General features: G+C 18.5%; 3 protein-coding genes across 4 annotated transcripts; 1 reads left to right on the forward strand and 2 right to left on the reverse strand.

The window, feature by feature from the left end:
- Positions 1–2,335: 2,335 nt before the first annotated feature.
- dib (Cytochrome P450 302a1, mitochondrial) lies at positions 2,336–8,328 on the forward strand. Its single transcript, XM_086912674.1, has 8 exons — positions 2,336–2,839; positions 3,364–3,604; positions 4,874–5,049; positions 5,232–5,436; positions 5,890–6,040; positions 6,857–7,105; positions 7,417–7,641; positions 7,989–8,328. The coding sequence occupies exons 1-8, from the start codon at positions 2,653–2,655 to the stop codon at positions 8,115–8,117; spliced, it is 1,563 nt and encodes a 520-aa protein (XP_086768800.1). The 5' UTR covers positions 2,336–2,652; the 3' UTR covers positions 8,118–8,328.
- Positions 8,196–11,145, reverse strand: Rpt1 (26S proteasome regulatory subunit Rpt1). The gene is made up of 6 exons (XM_086912679.1): positions 10,913–11,145; positions 10,808–10,845; positions 10,168–10,650; positions 9,883–10,047; positions 8,807–8,973; positions 8,196–8,693 (listed from the first exon to the last, which is right to left on the reverse strand). The coding sequence occupies exons 1-6, from the start codon at positions 10,983–10,985 to the stop codon at positions 8,315–8,317; spliced, it is 1,305 nt and encodes a 434-aa protein (XP_086768805.1). The 5' UTR covers positions 10,986–11,145; the 3' UTR covers positions 8,196–8,314.
- Positions 11,146–14,267: 3,122 nt separating this feature from the next.
- Positions 14,268–17,181, reverse strand: LOC100868883 (endocuticle structural glycoprotein SgAbd-2). Of its 2 annotated transcripts, none has more exons than XM_012488433.3 (4): positions 17,069–17,181; positions 15,899–16,044; positions 15,222–15,363; positions 14,268–14,664 (listed from the first exon to the last, which is right to left on the reverse strand). In XM_012488433.3, exons 1-4 carry the CDS (start codon positions 17,078–17,080, stop codon positions 14,446–14,448), a joined length of 519 nt encoding a protein of 172 aa, XP_012343887.1. In that variant the 5' UTR covers positions 17,081–17,181; the 3' UTR covers positions 14,268–14,445. The 2 variants fall into 2 exon arrangements, with proteins under 2 accessions (XP_012343887.1, XP_003695125.1); XM_003695077.4 differs by having other exon boundaries at positions 15,222–15,366.
- Between the last annotated feature and the right edge of the window lie 1,561 nt (positions 17,182–18,742).

The raw sequence follows: 18,742 nt of genomic DNA on the forward strand, positions 1-18,742 counted from the left end.
TTGAAGTTATTAAAATTTGATATATTTTATATATATTTGATACATATATATATTTGATATATATTTGATATTGATTTAATTTTAAGAAAAATCATAAGATATCATTATTTTGCCCAGCACTATAATTTTGATTTATATATTTATGCATTTGATTATTACATTTATTCGAATTTGACACTATAGGAATATAATTTATGTATGTATTATAAATGAATTCAATATTTTTATGTAAGTAATTAATAATTAAGTCATATTTAAAATAACTTCATTAACAATCCATATTAATATAGATATATATACATAATACATATGCATATAACATATTAAATATAGATTTTGCGACTTTGCTATTTATAAAAATGGAAAAAGGATATTTTCTCTTCTAATTCTTATTTTCTTCTTAGATTAGATATAATTTTTCTAGTATTTTTAATATTAAATTCAGTTTTTTCAATTTTAAATTTGATAACTTTGAACTTTTTTCTTATTATTTAATCATTGAATTATTCAATTTCCATACAAAGAATGAATTGAGCTTTATATATAATTAGCTTAAATTTTATAATGTAATTAAGGTTTTTTGAAATATTTAGTTCTATTTTTTAAATTTAGTTTTATTTTATAAGTAGACATGGATGAATATTCTATTAAAATGAATAATGAAAATTCTAATAAAAATTAATATGATTAAATGACAAAAACAAAAAAAAATTTATTCTATTAATGTCATTTTTTTCTATACATAGAGATGCATATATATATTATATATGTAATTCAAATATATATATATAATAAATATATAAATGTATATAACATAAATGTATATAACATAATATAATATATATGGTAAATATATATATATAATATAATATATATATGGTAAATATATATATAATATAATATATATATGATAAGTATGTATGATGAGATATTATAAATTGAAAGATAAATATTTATTATATAATAATTTTATTAAATAATATAATTTCAAACTTGTTAAATAATTAATAAACTAATATGTTAAGTATACAAGAAATATACAAAATAAAATATATTTCTTTAGAATCGGGAATGAGACAATAAATTTCTATTTTGATCATTTCTTTTTTATATTCTCTATAAAAATAATCATTTGTATAAATCTGCAATCTATTTATAATCTACTAAATAATTCTTAACCGATATTTTTCTATAATTTTTATATTTATTTTGATTTTTAAAATTAACTCTTCAAAAATATTCCATGAATATATTCATAATTTGTATATAAAGTTAACGATTTGATTATAATTATTTGAAAAATAAAATTATAGCATCAATCAAATTATATCATCAATAGAATCTCTGCCATTTCATATTTTGCATGATAATAATAATAATAAATTTTTACATAAAACAAATTTTTATTGTTTTTAAAAAAACAAATAACTATTACAAATATATTTTTGTATTTTCGTATTACAAATACATTGATTCCATTAATATTCTCAAAATGAATTTATTATAATCAAGAATGAATATCTGCTTAATAATATAATAATTTATGATTTCGGATTATTTCGGACGAATTATATAAATAATGTATTATATATATATATATATATATATATACAATGACATTAGTACTTAAATTGAGGTATTCATATTTCACGAATTATTTCGCTTCCTTATTTCATTTCGTTAGTTCTGATATTATTTATATATTTATAATTAGTGTCTCAATTACTATTGAATTAAAAGTTTTATACAAATATATATAGAAATGAATCTGTTAAATTATTATTAAAATAGTCGAAAAGTAAGTTAAGTAACAATAAATTCTTAATTTATAAATAAAATTTTGTATAATTTAATATAATATATATCAAAATAATGATAATAATATAATATTATTAAATAATTAAAAAATTCACAAATTTTATAAAATAATATTTATTCCTTATTGCGTATTATGAAATAATTAAAAAGTAAATATATTAATATTAAGATTTTTAAATCTTTAGAATTTTATTTTTTATTTCAAATTGAGAAAATATTATTAATTAATTATTTATTTAATTATTTAAATTAGATTTATTATTTTATTACATCTTATTACGACTTATTATTATAATGTATTTTTATTATAATTAATTTAATATATTAATATACATATTCAAATTATAAAATAGATAGGAAATTTGATAGTAAATTTTATAGTAAAAAAGATTAGAATTATGTATATGATTACATACATATTTTTAAATCATTCATTTATTAGATATACATTTTTATTTGGAAAACCCTAAAATAATGTTTCCAAAAGATATAATATTTTACATCTTACTTTATTCAGAAATTTTACTAAGCAACAGAATACGTCAACAAGACGTTATATCGCCGACGCATCGAATTCAAACAAGCACATTGAAATTCTATGTGGACGGGGAACGATCGAGCAGTTAGAAAGAGAAGAGATGAAATAAGAAAGAAGCAACGCATTCTTGAACAAGAACGGTTCTAAAAGATCCAGATACATAACATAGTCTCCAAAATCAGTCTGAGAGTTACTATATTTCTGAAACTTCCTTAAATATTTTTCACTAAAAAATCGTATTATTTATTTCAGTTTATTCCTTATATGATTATATAGTTGTACATTGTTGAATAGTAATGTGTACATTGTTGAAAAAGTGTAATCAATCTATAAGGAAAAAACTATTTATTAAATTTTATTCTAATGAGTTTACAAAGAGTAAGATCAAAATAGACCATTCTCAACCAAAAGCTTTCTATGATATTCCTGGACCAAAATCTTTACCAATTATTGGAACGCTTTACAAATATTTACCGTTTATTGGTAAGAAAATCAAATTAAATTTAATTTATTTTATATATATATATATATATAAAACACTACATTATGTATATATACTATATTGTCAAATATAAATTTCATATATTATTACCGATATATTATGTTAATTTAAACAATTTAATATAATATATATCAACTTAAACTTAAAAAAATAAAAATAAAATAAAAAATTAATGATTTTTTTAAATGATTTTTAAAGTTGTATTATAAAACATAATTGTAAGAAATGTAACATAATAATATAACATAATATATAAATTTATAATATTTAAAATATAAAAACCTATGAATATATATATACTATTTCTTATTATTTAAATTTTTCTTAAAATAAATTTTTATATAAATATATTTATTATATTATTATATATTTCTTTCAGAAATATTAAAATATTAGAATTTATTCCTTATGACCATTATTTATATTTAAGTTATATGTTAATTAATATTTCATAACTGATTATATTTATATTATTATTTAACTAAAATAATGATATATTTAATAGGCGAATATAGTTTTACAAATTTATACGAAAGTGGAAAAAAAAAATTAAAATGTTTTGGACCATTAGTACGCGAAGAAATAGTACCTAATGTAAATGTCATATGGATTTATAGACCAGAAGATATAGCTGAAATTTTCAAAGCGGAATCTGGTTTGCATCCAGAAAGAAGAAGCCATTTAGCTCTTTTAAAATATCGAAAAGATCGTCCTAATATATACAATACTGGAGGTTTATTACCCACGTAATATACGTATTTTTATATTTATTAATATATTTTATCATACTATACTATATTGTTCAGTTTAATATAATGAATCATAATATAATGAAGTATACATTATATTTGTTATTATACAATAATTCTATATTTATAAAATTTATATACATACAATATGATCATTATATTAATTTATAAATGTCTTAATTGATATTAAATAAAATTAAATAATTAAATAAAAACAAAAACACTAACTATTTAATTTTAATTTTTAAAGCAAATAATGATTCAATCGAGATTCAATTGTTAAAATTTTTTTTATATATCATTATGCAAATATTTTTATGAATAAAATATAATAAAAGATATTCTATATTATATAATTAAGATAATCCTTTTTATATAAAATTAAAATAAAACTTTTTATATAAAATTTTACATTATATTATATATATATTTTTATTTAATTAGAGAAAATAAAAATGCAAAAACTACGTGTTAAAGATTATATACATATAACCTTTTATTTTAAATTTTTAATACTGTTTTTAAAATATTCATACATGAGATATAAAATAATATATAAAAAATATTTTTATACTTATACATTTTTATTATATTATTAATATTATATATTATATTATATTATAATCATAATCATATATATTAATATGTATACATATATATAGTATAACTACGTATATACATATATAAGATACTGAAATATAATTTAATAAATATCAGAAAAAGTTTCATACTTGTTCTTTTCTATATTATTATTAATAATATAATTTATACATTTATAAAATGCAACTTCTGAAATATTTATAAATCATCTACTCATTACAATTTTTAAATTATTTATATAAATTTGAAAAAAAATAGTGTATAAATAGAAATATAATAAATTATATGTAGAAAAAAATTTTCCATTTTTAATTATTAATTATTTTATTCTTATTTAGTTAATTATATTATATACATATATATTATTTAATATCTAAGATATATATTATAAAATATATTGTAATATATAAAATAATTGAATATATATTTAAAAATATTATTTTATTATATTTTTAATATATTTTTACAATATTACATAAAATATTAATTCATTTATATATATATAATATAAATTATTTCTATTTAATTAATTATATAATTATATAATAATTATAAAATATATTTAAAAAATATATATATAATTTAATAATTCTAATAAATAAAATTTTATATGTAATTCTATAATTTATTATATTATAATAATTAAGATAAATTTATAAATTTCAGAAATGGATCAGAATGGTGGAGATTGCGTAAAGAATTTCAAAAAGTTTCTAGTAAACCTCAAGATGTGATCAATTATTTAAAAGAAACAGATCATGTTGTGCAAGAATTTGTTGAGTTATGTAACAATGAAAAATTTGCAGATTTTTTACCACTTTTATCACGCTTATTTCTTGAATGTAATATAATTCTTACAATAATGATGAAGTATATCTTCTTTTATAAATTTAAATTATAGTAAACAACAACATCAAATTTTAGTAGATAAATAGAAACAAAATGTCTATATATTATTTAATAATTATTATTTATATATCCTAAATTATTTAAGAAATTTTTTTATTTTAACTTTTGATTTTAGTGACATGTTTGGTTGTTTTTGATATAAGACTGAATAGTTTTTCAAAAGAAGAAAGATCTGAAAATTCTACAAGTTCAAAGTTAATTGAAGCTGCCTTTGCAACAAATAGTGCAATTTTAAAGTTAGATAATGGATTGCAATTATGGCGTTTATTTGAAACACCATTATATAGAAAATTACGTAAGGCACAAACATATATGGAAATGTGAGTAATAATTCTTTATTTTATGTGTTTTATCATTTAAAATCAATTATTAATCCTAAAGTTATTAATATATAAATTTATATATAATTATATAATTTATATATAAATTATAAACAAATTAAAGATATAATAATATATAATTTATATATAAATTATAAAGATATTAAAATTGGATACTTCATTAAAACTGTTAAACTATTACTAAAATAAATTATAAAAATAATTATTGGATTAATAAAATATTTATATTCTTGTTTTGAAATTATTAAAATTGTATTTTAAATATTTCTCATATATTTTTATTTTTATAAAAATAAATTTTTATAAAATATATATAATATTCTTTTTTAGAAAGAATTCTTTTTATAAAACTTTGAATATACATGTACATGTTAATTTGTTTTTTATTGCTATGTTTTACATTTTATATTTTTTTTTATTTTTTTGAATTAGGATTGCATTAGAATTGGTATCTCGTAAAAAAAACGATATGAAAATACGATATAATAAATCATTTATAGATGCTTATTTAGAAAATCCTGTTTTGGACATTAAGGACATTGTGGGCATGGCTTGTGATATGTTACTTGCTGGTATAGATACTGTAATTATCATAATATATATCATTATATAATGATATTAATATTGAACATATACATTTTTGAAAAATATTTATTATTGAATAAGCAAAACAGAAGCCTAATCTAGTACATTTGTGATATAATTTCTGTAATAATTTAATATATAATTATAATTAAATTATTAATAATATATTATATAATATATAATGTAATATATATTAAATTATTAATAATATATTAATAATTAAATAAGAAATTTAAAAAAAATTAATTCTATTTATAGAATTACTAGAGTTTTTAAAGTTATTAACATTGCAATATTTAAATAGGTTTATTATATCATTTAATATAATGATAATTAAAATTAAGAGTGTTTGTTTTTATTTTGAAGGAAAATAAATTAAATTTAAAAAAATATTTATATATTTTATATAGAATTAAAATATGATAGATAAATTAAATTAATTAAATTAGTTAGATAATTTATATTTAAATTAGATTAAATTAATTAGATAAAATTTAAAAATTTAAAAATATGATATATATATATATATATATATATATATATATATATATTAAAATATAGAATTTATAATTTATATTTATAATAGATATTGTATAAATATATTATATAATAAATTATTAAGCTCATGCAGATTTCATTAAATAATACATTAAAATATAATTTTTTTTTAATATATTAATCAATAATTAGTATTATATATAATAATATTAATTATAATAATTAATATTATAAATATTATATTAATAAGTCAATAATATAGATTGTTTATTACAATAAATCTTAAGTAAAATAAATAAATTTTCTACTCTCTTAGACTAGTTATAGTACAGCTTATATTTTATACCATCTTGCAAAGAATCAAGATATTCAAGAAAAATTGAGGATTGAAGCCACACAATTGTTGAATAATCATAATGAGCCAATATCAATAAATGTTTTACGAAATGCTACTTATACTAAAGCTGTAATTAAGGAAAGTTTACGATTAAATCCTATCTCTATAGGAATAGGTCGTATATTACAAACTGATGTTGTTCTTAGTGGTTATAAAGTACCTAAAGGAGTAAGTTATAAATTGTATATAAATTAATCAATACAAGATATATATATATATATAAATATATAAATAGAATTCATTTATTGAACAAGGCAATTGTAAGACATTTAATTATATTTTTAATTTAAAAATTTTTTTAAATATAAATATAAGTATTTTAAAATATAAATTGTTTTAAATAATTTTATTTAAAATCATTTTTTTACTAATATATATTTAAAAAGAATTTTTATAATGGATATTTATTTTTATATGCATATTTCATATTTTTCAAATTTTTTTTTTGTTAATTATTATATTTTTTAATTCATTCATAGAGTGTTGTTGTAACACAAAATCAAATTATTTGTCGTCTACCTGAATATTTTGAAGAACCGGATTCATTTATACCAGAACGATGGTTACGTGAACATTCAAAAAACAATAAAATAAATTATAAGAAAACAGTACATCCATATGTGTTGTTGCCTTTTGGTCATGGACCTAGATCTTGTATTGCTAGACGTTTTGCAGAGCAAAATATGCAAATACTGTTACTAAGAGTAAGTTTATACTTCTTTCGTTAATTTTTATGGATATATAACACTTTATATTTTAGAGTTATTGTTTTTAAAAATTATATTTCATTCTTTAAAATTGATTAAAATTTTTTATTCTTTAAAAATAAATTAGATAAATTTTATTTAATTCAGTTGAGAATGAAAAGTATTACGCTATTATACAGTATTATATAAAAATTATAGAAAAATAAAAATTTTATTATCATAAACTTTAAATTTTTTAAAATGTTTTTTCACACAATTAAAAATATGCAAATATTTTATGTTATTAAAATATTTTATGATATTAATCATAATCATAATAAATATATTTTTTTTGTTTTATATAGATATGTCGACATTTTAAAATTTCTTGGCATGGAGATGATCTTGGAATGATATCTTTATTAATCAACAAACCAGATGCACTATTAAAATTTAGTTTTCATGATATCTTAAACAATAATTCCGCTTGTTAAAAAAAAAAACAAATTATAAGCTAAAATATATCATTTTAAACAAAAAATATATGGAAATAGAGAAAGTACAATATTAAGTAAAAAACAAATTGCAATTTATTATTTGACTTTATAATCAAATTATAATGATTAATTTGTATGTTATAATTAGCAATATAATTGTAACACATAAATATTTGAAAATAAGAAATAATTCTTTAATTATAAGTCATATATTTAGGAGTTGCAGAAAATTTAGCATAAGATTTAATTACTTTGTTTACAGCTTCTAAAAAGTCTTTTTCTGTAGCTACTTTACGACGTGCACGAATTGCAAACATACCAGCTTCTGTACAAACAGAACGAATTTCAGCTCCAGTACTATTAGGACACAAGCGTGCAAGAAGTTCAAATCTGATGTCTCTTTCTACGCTCATTGAACGTGCATGAATTTTAAAAATATGTGTTCGTCCTTCTAAATCCGGTAATCCGAATTCTACTTTTCTATCTAAACGTCCTGGTCGCATCAATGCTGGGTCTAATGTATCTGGTCTATTTGTTGCCATTAATACCTTAATGTTACCTCGTGGATCAAAACTGAAATAGTTAAAATCATATAAATATTATTATTTGCATTATTAAAGTTACTAAAAGTTAGTAAAAATTAATTAGAATATAGAATAATATAAAGAAAAAAAAATATTTTTTACCCATCTAATTGATTAATAAGTTCAAGCATAGTACGTTGTACTTCATTATCACCACCAGCTCCATCATCAAATCGAGCTCCTCCAATAGCATCAATTTCATCAAAAAATATTAAGCAAGCTTTTTTACTACGTGCCATTTCAAATAATTCTCTTACCATGCGAGCACCCTATTATATAATAATAATAATAATAATAATAATAATAATAATAATAATAATAACATAATAAATAAGGTATTATTTTTTCTATTATTTAAAATGTTCATGAAGGAATTAAAATACATTTAATTCCAATCAAACATATTTTTAAAAATATATCTATAGATAAATTCAATATTGGAGGTAATGAAATATTTGTATTTTTTTACATATATATTACTACAAATACATTATATACATCATAATTAAATATGATAACTCAACTAAATTTTCATATTTGAAAACATAAAATGTCATTCAAATATTATAAAGGAATTTTTATTGCTTCATGCTATTTTATTTTCTCAATAAATTATTATTTTTAGAGATATAGAAAAAATATTTAGTTGTACATAAAATTATTTGTATTGATATAAATAGAATAAATAATGCAAAAAATATATAAATATACAAATTTTTTATTTTACATTAAATTTTTTTAAAACAATTAGATTAAAACAATAAACATTTTTAAAACAATTTAAATTAATTTAATTAATAAATAGATAGATAATTTATATATGTATATTATAATAATAATAGTAATAATAATATAATAAATAAGATATTACATATTATTATAATTCATATTGAATATATACATATTTTTTTCAAAATGATCATATTTTTACTTTTTTAAAATATTTATGTACGAATAATTATTATATTACAATAATAAGTGAAAAAACCTTTAAACTATTAACAAAAATGGAAACTTACTAATAGAAACAAAAAATACTTGAAAATAAATAAAAATATTTAAAAAAAATGTTAGTTTCTGCTATAAATTTATATTTGCTAAAAAATTTGTTCATTTTTTTATGTAAATACATACTATTTGGTAATTACAGTTTAATAATAAAGTCATGTTATACTTACCTCACCAACATATTTTTGAACCAATTCTGAACCAATCACACGAATAAAACAAGCATCTGTTCTATTAGCAACAGCTCTAGCACATAAAGTTTTGCCTGTACCTGGTGGTCCAAATAACAATACTCCTTTAGGTGGTTCAATTCCCAAATTAACAAATTTTTCTGGCTATAATAAATAAAGTATCATATTTTTTGATATTATCTGATATTATTAGAAATTATTATATCTATTTTTCTATATGTATTTTCTATAAAAATTGTAATTCAATAATTATAAAATACTAACATGTAACAAGGGTGTTTCAACAACTTCTCTTAATTTTTCAATTTGTTCTTTGCAACCTCCAACATCACTATATGTGACATCAGGTTTCTCTTCAACTTGCATCATTGTTACAGTTGGATCAATTTTTGGTGGAAGTGGAATATGAATCTGATATTTATTACGATCCACTCCTACTCGCATACCTTCTTCAATATCAGTTGGAGCAACTGAATCTGCTAAATCAACTACAAATTTTGCAAACTGTTTTACATTTATAATATATTTCGGATCATCAGAATTTGCATTAATTATTTTAGTACAACGTGCAACTTGTAATGGTTGCTCATTTTGTAAAGTTTGTTTATCTGCAGCTAAATCCCATAAAGCAGGTGGTGCAAGACCAGTATCAGATTCTTTAATTCCAGTCAATTCATTGACACGTTTAATTATTGTTTGTATATCTTCTTCAACAGCTTTAATACTTTTTGTATATTGTCCTTGACCCTATACAAAATATTTTAATTTTATCTTAGTTATTTTATTTCTAGAAAATAATTTCAAGAATTTTTATTTTTAAATCTATTACAAATCTATTATTTTTAAATCTATTATTAAAGGAAATTGTTTTTTTTCCAAAATTATTACATATAATTTTACTTACATAAGTTTTAAGTAAAGCAATATCTCCTTCATCCAAAGCTAAAATTTAAATAAATTCTATTATATCTCAATAAGTAAAGACAAATAATAATTAATTAAAACTTACATTTTATTTCTTTTTCTTCTTTTCCTTCTTCACTTTTTACTTTTCGCATATCTTCTCCTAGATGATCAGGCATTTTTATATTGATTTAGTTTTTCTCAGCGTTAAAAACAAGCGTATTTTGTTCAATAAATAAAGAAATTGATAAAAATCAGATTTAAGGTTAGGTTTTTACTTGCCATTACTAGCGAAAACACAAAATTTTTGACTGACCTCTATAGTAATAAATGTAAACTATTACTTCTTCAATCCAATGTTTGTATATGTAGGTAAAAAAATTACATTTATTTGAATTATAATAATATATAAAATTATACATAAAGTATAAAATTATAAAATTTGTTATACATATAATACAAAATATATAATTAATTTATTATTTTTGTTCATTATAAAATAATTGTTATAATTATTATTTATAATAAATATGAAAAATTTCATATTATATAGTAATATAATTTGAAAATATTATTAAATTTTATAATAAATAAGTGATAAAAAAAAAGTGAAATAAAATAAATATGATTTTTTATATTTTATAATAAACTTTATTGTTATATAAATATTTATAAAATATATTTGCACTTGTTTTAATTTTATAATATTCATTAATAATATAATTTATTCCTTTAATAAGTATTTTTTATTTTCAATAATATTAATTAACAACTAAAAACTAAAAAACCTGAAAAGCATTAGTAATTCTAAAACTAAGTTTAAAAATCAAGATATGTATAAATAAAATTACTTTGTTTTTTTTATAAAAAATTATCAATATATCTTTTATAAAATTTTTATAAAATTTTCATATTTAATTAGATTTTATTCCAAGCACTTTTAAGTAATAAATTGAATAAATACTATTATTGAAATATTGACATTTTATAAGATATAAGATAATAAGATATAAGACAAATTATTAGTCTTAATAAATTGCATAAGAATAATAAATTTGATAATAAAATAAATTAAAATTAAATCTTTTTGAAACGTAAAGTCACGGTTTTTGAAAATAGCGGATTTTATAAATGATATAAACACTTAGTCTAATTCTAGAAATTTTTCTTGGATTGGGGATGTCGCTTAATCAGATGTTCACGCTGTTATTGGTAGCTTGTGTATTCTACCGCAAAGATTCGTGATCTCGCGAGATGAGCATAGAAGAGATTTTAAAGGGTATGAGCGTTTTGATAGAATTATAAACAAATACTCTGCATATTATTTGAAACTTGCAATCTTTTTAAACATCAGAACTTTTTTAACTTTAGAACTTCTTAAACTTCAGAATTTTTTCAAAATCAGAACTTTTTTAATTCTGAACTTTTTAAATCATAGAATTCTTTGAACTATTCTTTATAAAAACTATAAAAACTAACTTTTTATAATAATATTTAAGTTGTTAAAATCTAAATTCGATTAAGAATTTTTTAAAGTATCATAAATTTAAAAATTATCATCTTCATTATTTGATTTTGATAAGAAATTTTTTTTTTATAAATAATAATGTAATTTTATATTTTCAGCAAATCTGGTCAATATCTTCTATGTGTATAAAAATAACTTTAAATAGAAAAATTCGGATTATATTTGGAGTAGATTAAAAATATCATTTCATAAAATTTTCTTAATATATTCATTTATATTACGAATATTATTTTACATATTTATTTTAAAATACCAATAAATTCATAATATAAAACTATGTAATTATAAATAAAAATAATTGACGATATAACATTTAATTGACAAAAGTAATATTTGAAAAATTAAAATATATTAATAAAAATGTATTTAAAACAATAAACAATTGAAACTTTTGTAGTATTTTAAAAATTAATTTTAATAGTATATATTTAATTTTATTTTCACATTAAATCTGAAAGATTAGAAATTAATTTTTTTAGTATTAGAAAATATAATTATACTTTTTATTTTAAATATTTTCAATTTAATAGTAACGATTATATTTTGTCCAATACAGTTATATTATAAACATGCTTTGTATACGATTTTTAGTGATACAGATGGATGAACGTCTCAAAGGAAGTGCAGGAACCGCCCAAGTTGCATCGTTTGTGTTAGTCCTTGACCGGAATGATCTATAGAAAAATGTAAGATAATGAAAGATCCAATAGAACACTTTCACCTGTACTCATCCCAGCCCTCTTTTACTGCATTTCTTACATATCAGTTAGAGGCATGGTGCAATTGAAGTTCAACTAGCATGCTTTCCCTAGTATTAAGGAGTTCATAAATTACGTTATGGGTCATCATTGTGATCTATTACATGCGTATAGTTACTTTGTGTGTTAATGTAAGAAAGTTTATTTTTAGAAATCAATTTCATTTAATTTTGATTTAACATAAATCATGATATTATCAAATTACAAGGTCACATTAATAATTTGCTTTTATTATCAATAACTATTTACGTTAACAAAATATTTTTGTTAGAATTTGTTTTAACTTTGCATAATTTGTTTGAACTTTAGAAAATTAAAAATTTTTAAATTTTTAATAATTAATACTTGTTGATTAAAAAATATATTTCTAACAAAAACAAATTTATTTATAAATGCAAATATAAATAAGTTTGTACAAGTAACTAATTATTATTTTTAATTGTCAAAATTATTATTGTTCAAAGATATTTTAAAACAAAGATATAAAAATAAAAGTGAATAATTACACATATTTACTATTATTCTTTTTTTAATATATTGAATAATGAGAAATTTTAGATATTGTACTCTTTCTTTTTTCTTTCTTTTTCTCTATGAATTCTCTTATCAAATTTTTCAATAGAATAATAACTAACTTATGCAATAAAAATAGAGAAATAATTAATAATATAAAATAAGTAGTAATAGAGAAATAATTATATTTTTTTAAATAAGAGAAAAAAATATATATTTATTATTCATAAATATTAGAATATTTATTATTAAATATTATATCATAATAAAATATAAATTTTTAAAACATAAATTTAAAATCATAATTAATCAGCATAAATATTTTTGTTTTATTAAATATATTTCTTGAATATTCCTCTTTTTAATACTACATATGCATTTCTAATACAACATGCATGTCTATATCTATAATATGATGAATTATCGTATTGGAAAGATCACTTGTTGTTACAAGTTATGCGACAACTGTATGAAGTTAAAATAGTCAAGTATCAATTCTTATAGGATTACATAAATTTATATATTGCGCAAATAATATTACTCTAAATATATTCAAACAAATTTAAATACTAAATATAATTAAAGATAGATATTATTATACGCGACAATAATTTGTAAGAAATATATTTTTAAATAAAGGAAAGAATATAGAGGGACTTAAATAAAGTGAGAAAAGATAAAAAATATTTATTCATCTATTATATAGTGACTGTTATATTATGTTGAATCTTGATTTCTATTATGTATGATATACATATGTACATATTTGGTCGGATTATACGGCAATATTAAGTGCAAGCTTGGAAACTCTTAAAATCATTTAGTTAATTAATATTTTATTTAATATCTTCGGTAAAGATTTGGATTATATGGTTGTCTATAGTCTGAATCATCAGGTCCAGGTGGATTAGCTGCAAGTGCTCGTCTAATTGCTTCTGGAATAGGGGGAGGAGTTGGTAAATGTGCACCTTGAGGATGGAAACCATTTTCATCTGCTGTATATTCCACAGTAATAGGAGTACCATCCGGTGCGGTATATGAATATCTTCCTTGAACAATCTATAAAATAATGCATTTGGAATTAAAATTCTAAATACTATATAATATCTATATTACAAAATATAAATATTTAAATATTCGTGCACAATTTAATATTAAGGATATTAAAAAGTAAAAACAATTTTATCAAAGTGTAATAATTTAATAACTTAATAATTATTAATAATATACAGTATATAATTATAATATATAATTTATAAATTAAAATATAAAATTATATAATTAATAGAATAATTTAGCCACTTTTGTAAGTTATTTCACGTAATTTGTGTTAAAATCTTATGATTAATAATGATATAAAATATAAAATTTAAAAGTAAGAGCACATTAATGAAACGATAATTAGTAAATTTCATACTACAAAAACGTTATTATTTACTCCATGTTTTGTTATAAATTTTAAATAAAAAATTTGATTTGTAATATATTGCAAAAACATTATTATTATTTGTTCCATGCTTCGTTTGAATATAAAAAATTTTATTCGATAAATAGAAAATATGATTTATAGTATGAAATTATATTATAATAATAAAAGAAATAATAAACAAATTTACCTCGGTTTGTGTTGGTGGGGCACCTTGAGGTCTTCCGCTTTCGGCAACTGAAATTCCGTTTTCGGTATCATAGCTAAATGTATAAGTTCCATCTGGATACGTATCTTTTTGTTGACTACGTATAGCTATAAATCTTCCAGGACTACTAAAAAGAATAAATATTCTATTATATAAAATTCAAATACTTTTAATTCGATTTAATAATATATATTTTTATAAGAAATATAAAATACGTAAAAAAGTTAGAAAGAAAAAATTATCAGGTAATATTTCAGATAATGGATACTTCAATGTTAATTCTTTTTTGTTAGTTATATATAATTTATTTTCTTATATTAGGTTTATAATATTTTATTTTTAACAATTTGAATAATAGTGATTATTTATTTAAAAATTCTTGTAAATAGATAATCATTTATTCAATTGATTAACATTTATTTCTTTATTCAGAGTATAATGATGAAAAAATATTATCCGATAAAATTGAGTTCTGAAGTAAATATTGACATCTCAGACAGATCAGTTAAAAGTTTGGTATGTTTCAAACTTAAATAATTCTTGAATTTGACCAAAAGTTATTATAAAACAATCGTTACTATTCGAATTAGAAGATTAATATTTAACTGCTTTTATTGTATATATGTAATAAAATGTATAGTATGTATATAAATACATACTTATACTGGGGTGTATACTGCGGTTGTATCGTTGGTTGTTGATAAGCTGGTCTAGGTGTTGATCGATAAGCATTTTGAGTTGGAAATGCACCACGAAATGCACCATACTGTCCAAGAGCACAGCCAAATAAACTGAACACCAATAACTGAAATTTAAGCAATTTTAATCTTTTTTAAAATATTAAAATTTTATAAATATTATTACATATATAAATTTTTATTACAAATTTTTATTGTTTGTTATACATATTATACATATTATATTACTATAACTATATATTATTATATTTTATATATTATTTCTATATATTAATATATATTTAACTTCTAAATTTTATGTATAGGATGTTAATATTTGTACAATATCTTCGATTTTAAGATCTTTAAAAAAAAAAAGGAAATAGGAAAATGTTAATTGAGGCTTATTTATTAAGTATTAATTAAATTTGTATTAGATGAAGTGAGGCAAAGACAAAGTGAAATAGTGATAAAAATAGAGCGAATTTACTTCTATTTGCTTCTTATTTTATTATCATAAACTTCAATTGCTTGTAAATAAGTCTTAATCGATATTTTTGTATTTGTTTATTTTTTATATCAATTTTTAGAATCGATTCTAGATGTGCTACAAATATATAACCAATTTATATAATATACAATTTAAAACAACTTTTAGAGTAAATATAATGATATTCGTAATAGATTTAATATTTAATATATTTATATAGTAAAATTATGAAAAATATTTTTTTAAAAAGTGTAGGGAAATTTCTCTTTTTCACATATTAAAATAATGTAAAAATACATATATGTATATATATATAGAAAACATTTCTTGGAAATAAAATAAATATTAAGAAATGTGCAAAATATTAAAATCAAATAATAATTAACCAAGAGTTTCAATACAGAAAATATAGAAAATATAAAAAATTAATATTTTATTAATTGATTAATTTGATGATTATTTAAGTAATTAAATTATCTAAGAAATTGTAATTATGATTTCTTTTAAAGTATTAGAATTATTAGAATATTAATGATATTAATAGTGTAAAATATAAGAATGAAGTATTAATATATTTAGAATGTATCAATTAACGAGAAAAAGTTGCGTCTATTTTAATTTTGAATCACTTATATGTTAATACATTTATAACAATCACTCACTATGCGTTGCATGATGATGGTTGCTGAATACCGCGCGTAGATTTGAACAAGATCGAATCTGTAGTACCGTGAATACAAGTACTGGCAGCATTTATATGAAGAAGAGTCTTCCCTTCCCGTTCCCTCTGTTCATATATCTAACCATTCTCCTCATAACTTTTCGCCCTCACAATTCTGCCCCACCTCAGTTCTGTTCTCGAACATATTACATGCTAGAATTAATGTTTCTTCACGCAAATCTTTCAGGAACAAGTGTCAGTCGGTAGCTACTTGTTCATTATTTATTGAGTTTATCGAAATACTTATGAATATATGTGCTGTTCAAGGCATGTATATTTTATGGAATATTTAGCCATTATTAATTAATATTTTTAAAGTAATTTATCATTTAATTTATTATTTATACAATTTAAACATTTTATTGAAAATTTATAAACAAAATACAAATTTGGATACATATACAATCTTTATATTAAATATTTCATTACTTTATATTTGATTTATATGTATAGAAGATAAATTCCTTTTTAAATAATTTAATTTTGGCGATCATTTTTAATTTTATCAAAATAAATAAATAATTTTATATCTCAAAAGAATAATTTATATGATACATTATACGTTTCATAATAGAATAATTATTTTGTTGAAATATATATATATCTTATCAAAAAATATCTTATATGTTTTAAATATAAATAATAATAAATACAATATAAATTTCTCAAAACAAGAAACATTTTATTTAAAATGTTATATTTTACATTTTTATTTCATTAATAATTGCTAAAATAGGTAGAAAAGATTGTAAAAAGTTATTTTAGACTGAGATTATAAGATTACAGAAAATTATTAACTTTCTAATAGATTATTTATAAAATTATTATTATCATAAGATTTTTATTATTTATAAAATATTGTAAAATTTACTTTTTCTATTTTTACATATTTAGAATATAAGATTTCCCGATTAAAAATAAATGATAATAAAAACAAACAAGCAATGAATGATACAAATATACATATATATATATATTGGCGAATTGCATTTTATTATTTTTATTAGACATTTTTTACATATTTTTTATAATTTTATTTAAATATAATAAAATCATATCACAAATAAACTTTTAAAATTTATTATATAATTGACAGAATTATAAATAAATACAATATCTATATGAATTTATATACGTTATCAAATCAATGAGTAATAGTAATAGTTCTAAAACAAGATAAATTTTATCTATTTTATATATATTTTAATTTTTTATGATTTATATTTTAACTTTGAAAGTTAATAAAAAGAACAAAATATTATTTTTTACATATAACAAAATGTATAAATATAATTGAAATAATTATTGAAAATAATTTAATCATTTTATTTTAATTTTTCATTTCTAATTTTAATTTTAATTTATCTGATATCACTTTAATTATTATTTCATAATAAATGTTTTTGTAAATATAAGCGACCATATAGTTTAATTCTTTCAAAAAATGAATAATTATAATAATTAAGACTACTACATTTAGATTACATTAAAATACAAGTACGCACGCATACATATACTGAGCAATTTCGGTATAAATTGAGCAATGCTAATGTTAATAACACATAAATTTTGAAAATTAATAACTCAATAATGGCTTATGAAAAATACATTATGT

Source organism: Apis florea, unplaced genomic scaffold (assembly GCF_048593485.1).
Source record: "Apis florea isolate Af1SG1 unplaced genomic scaffold, ASM4859348v1 contig_1794_pilon, whole genome shotgun sequence".
Taxonomy (NCBI): Eukaryota; Metazoa; Arthropoda; class Insecta; order Hymenoptera; family Apidae; genus Apis; species Apis florea.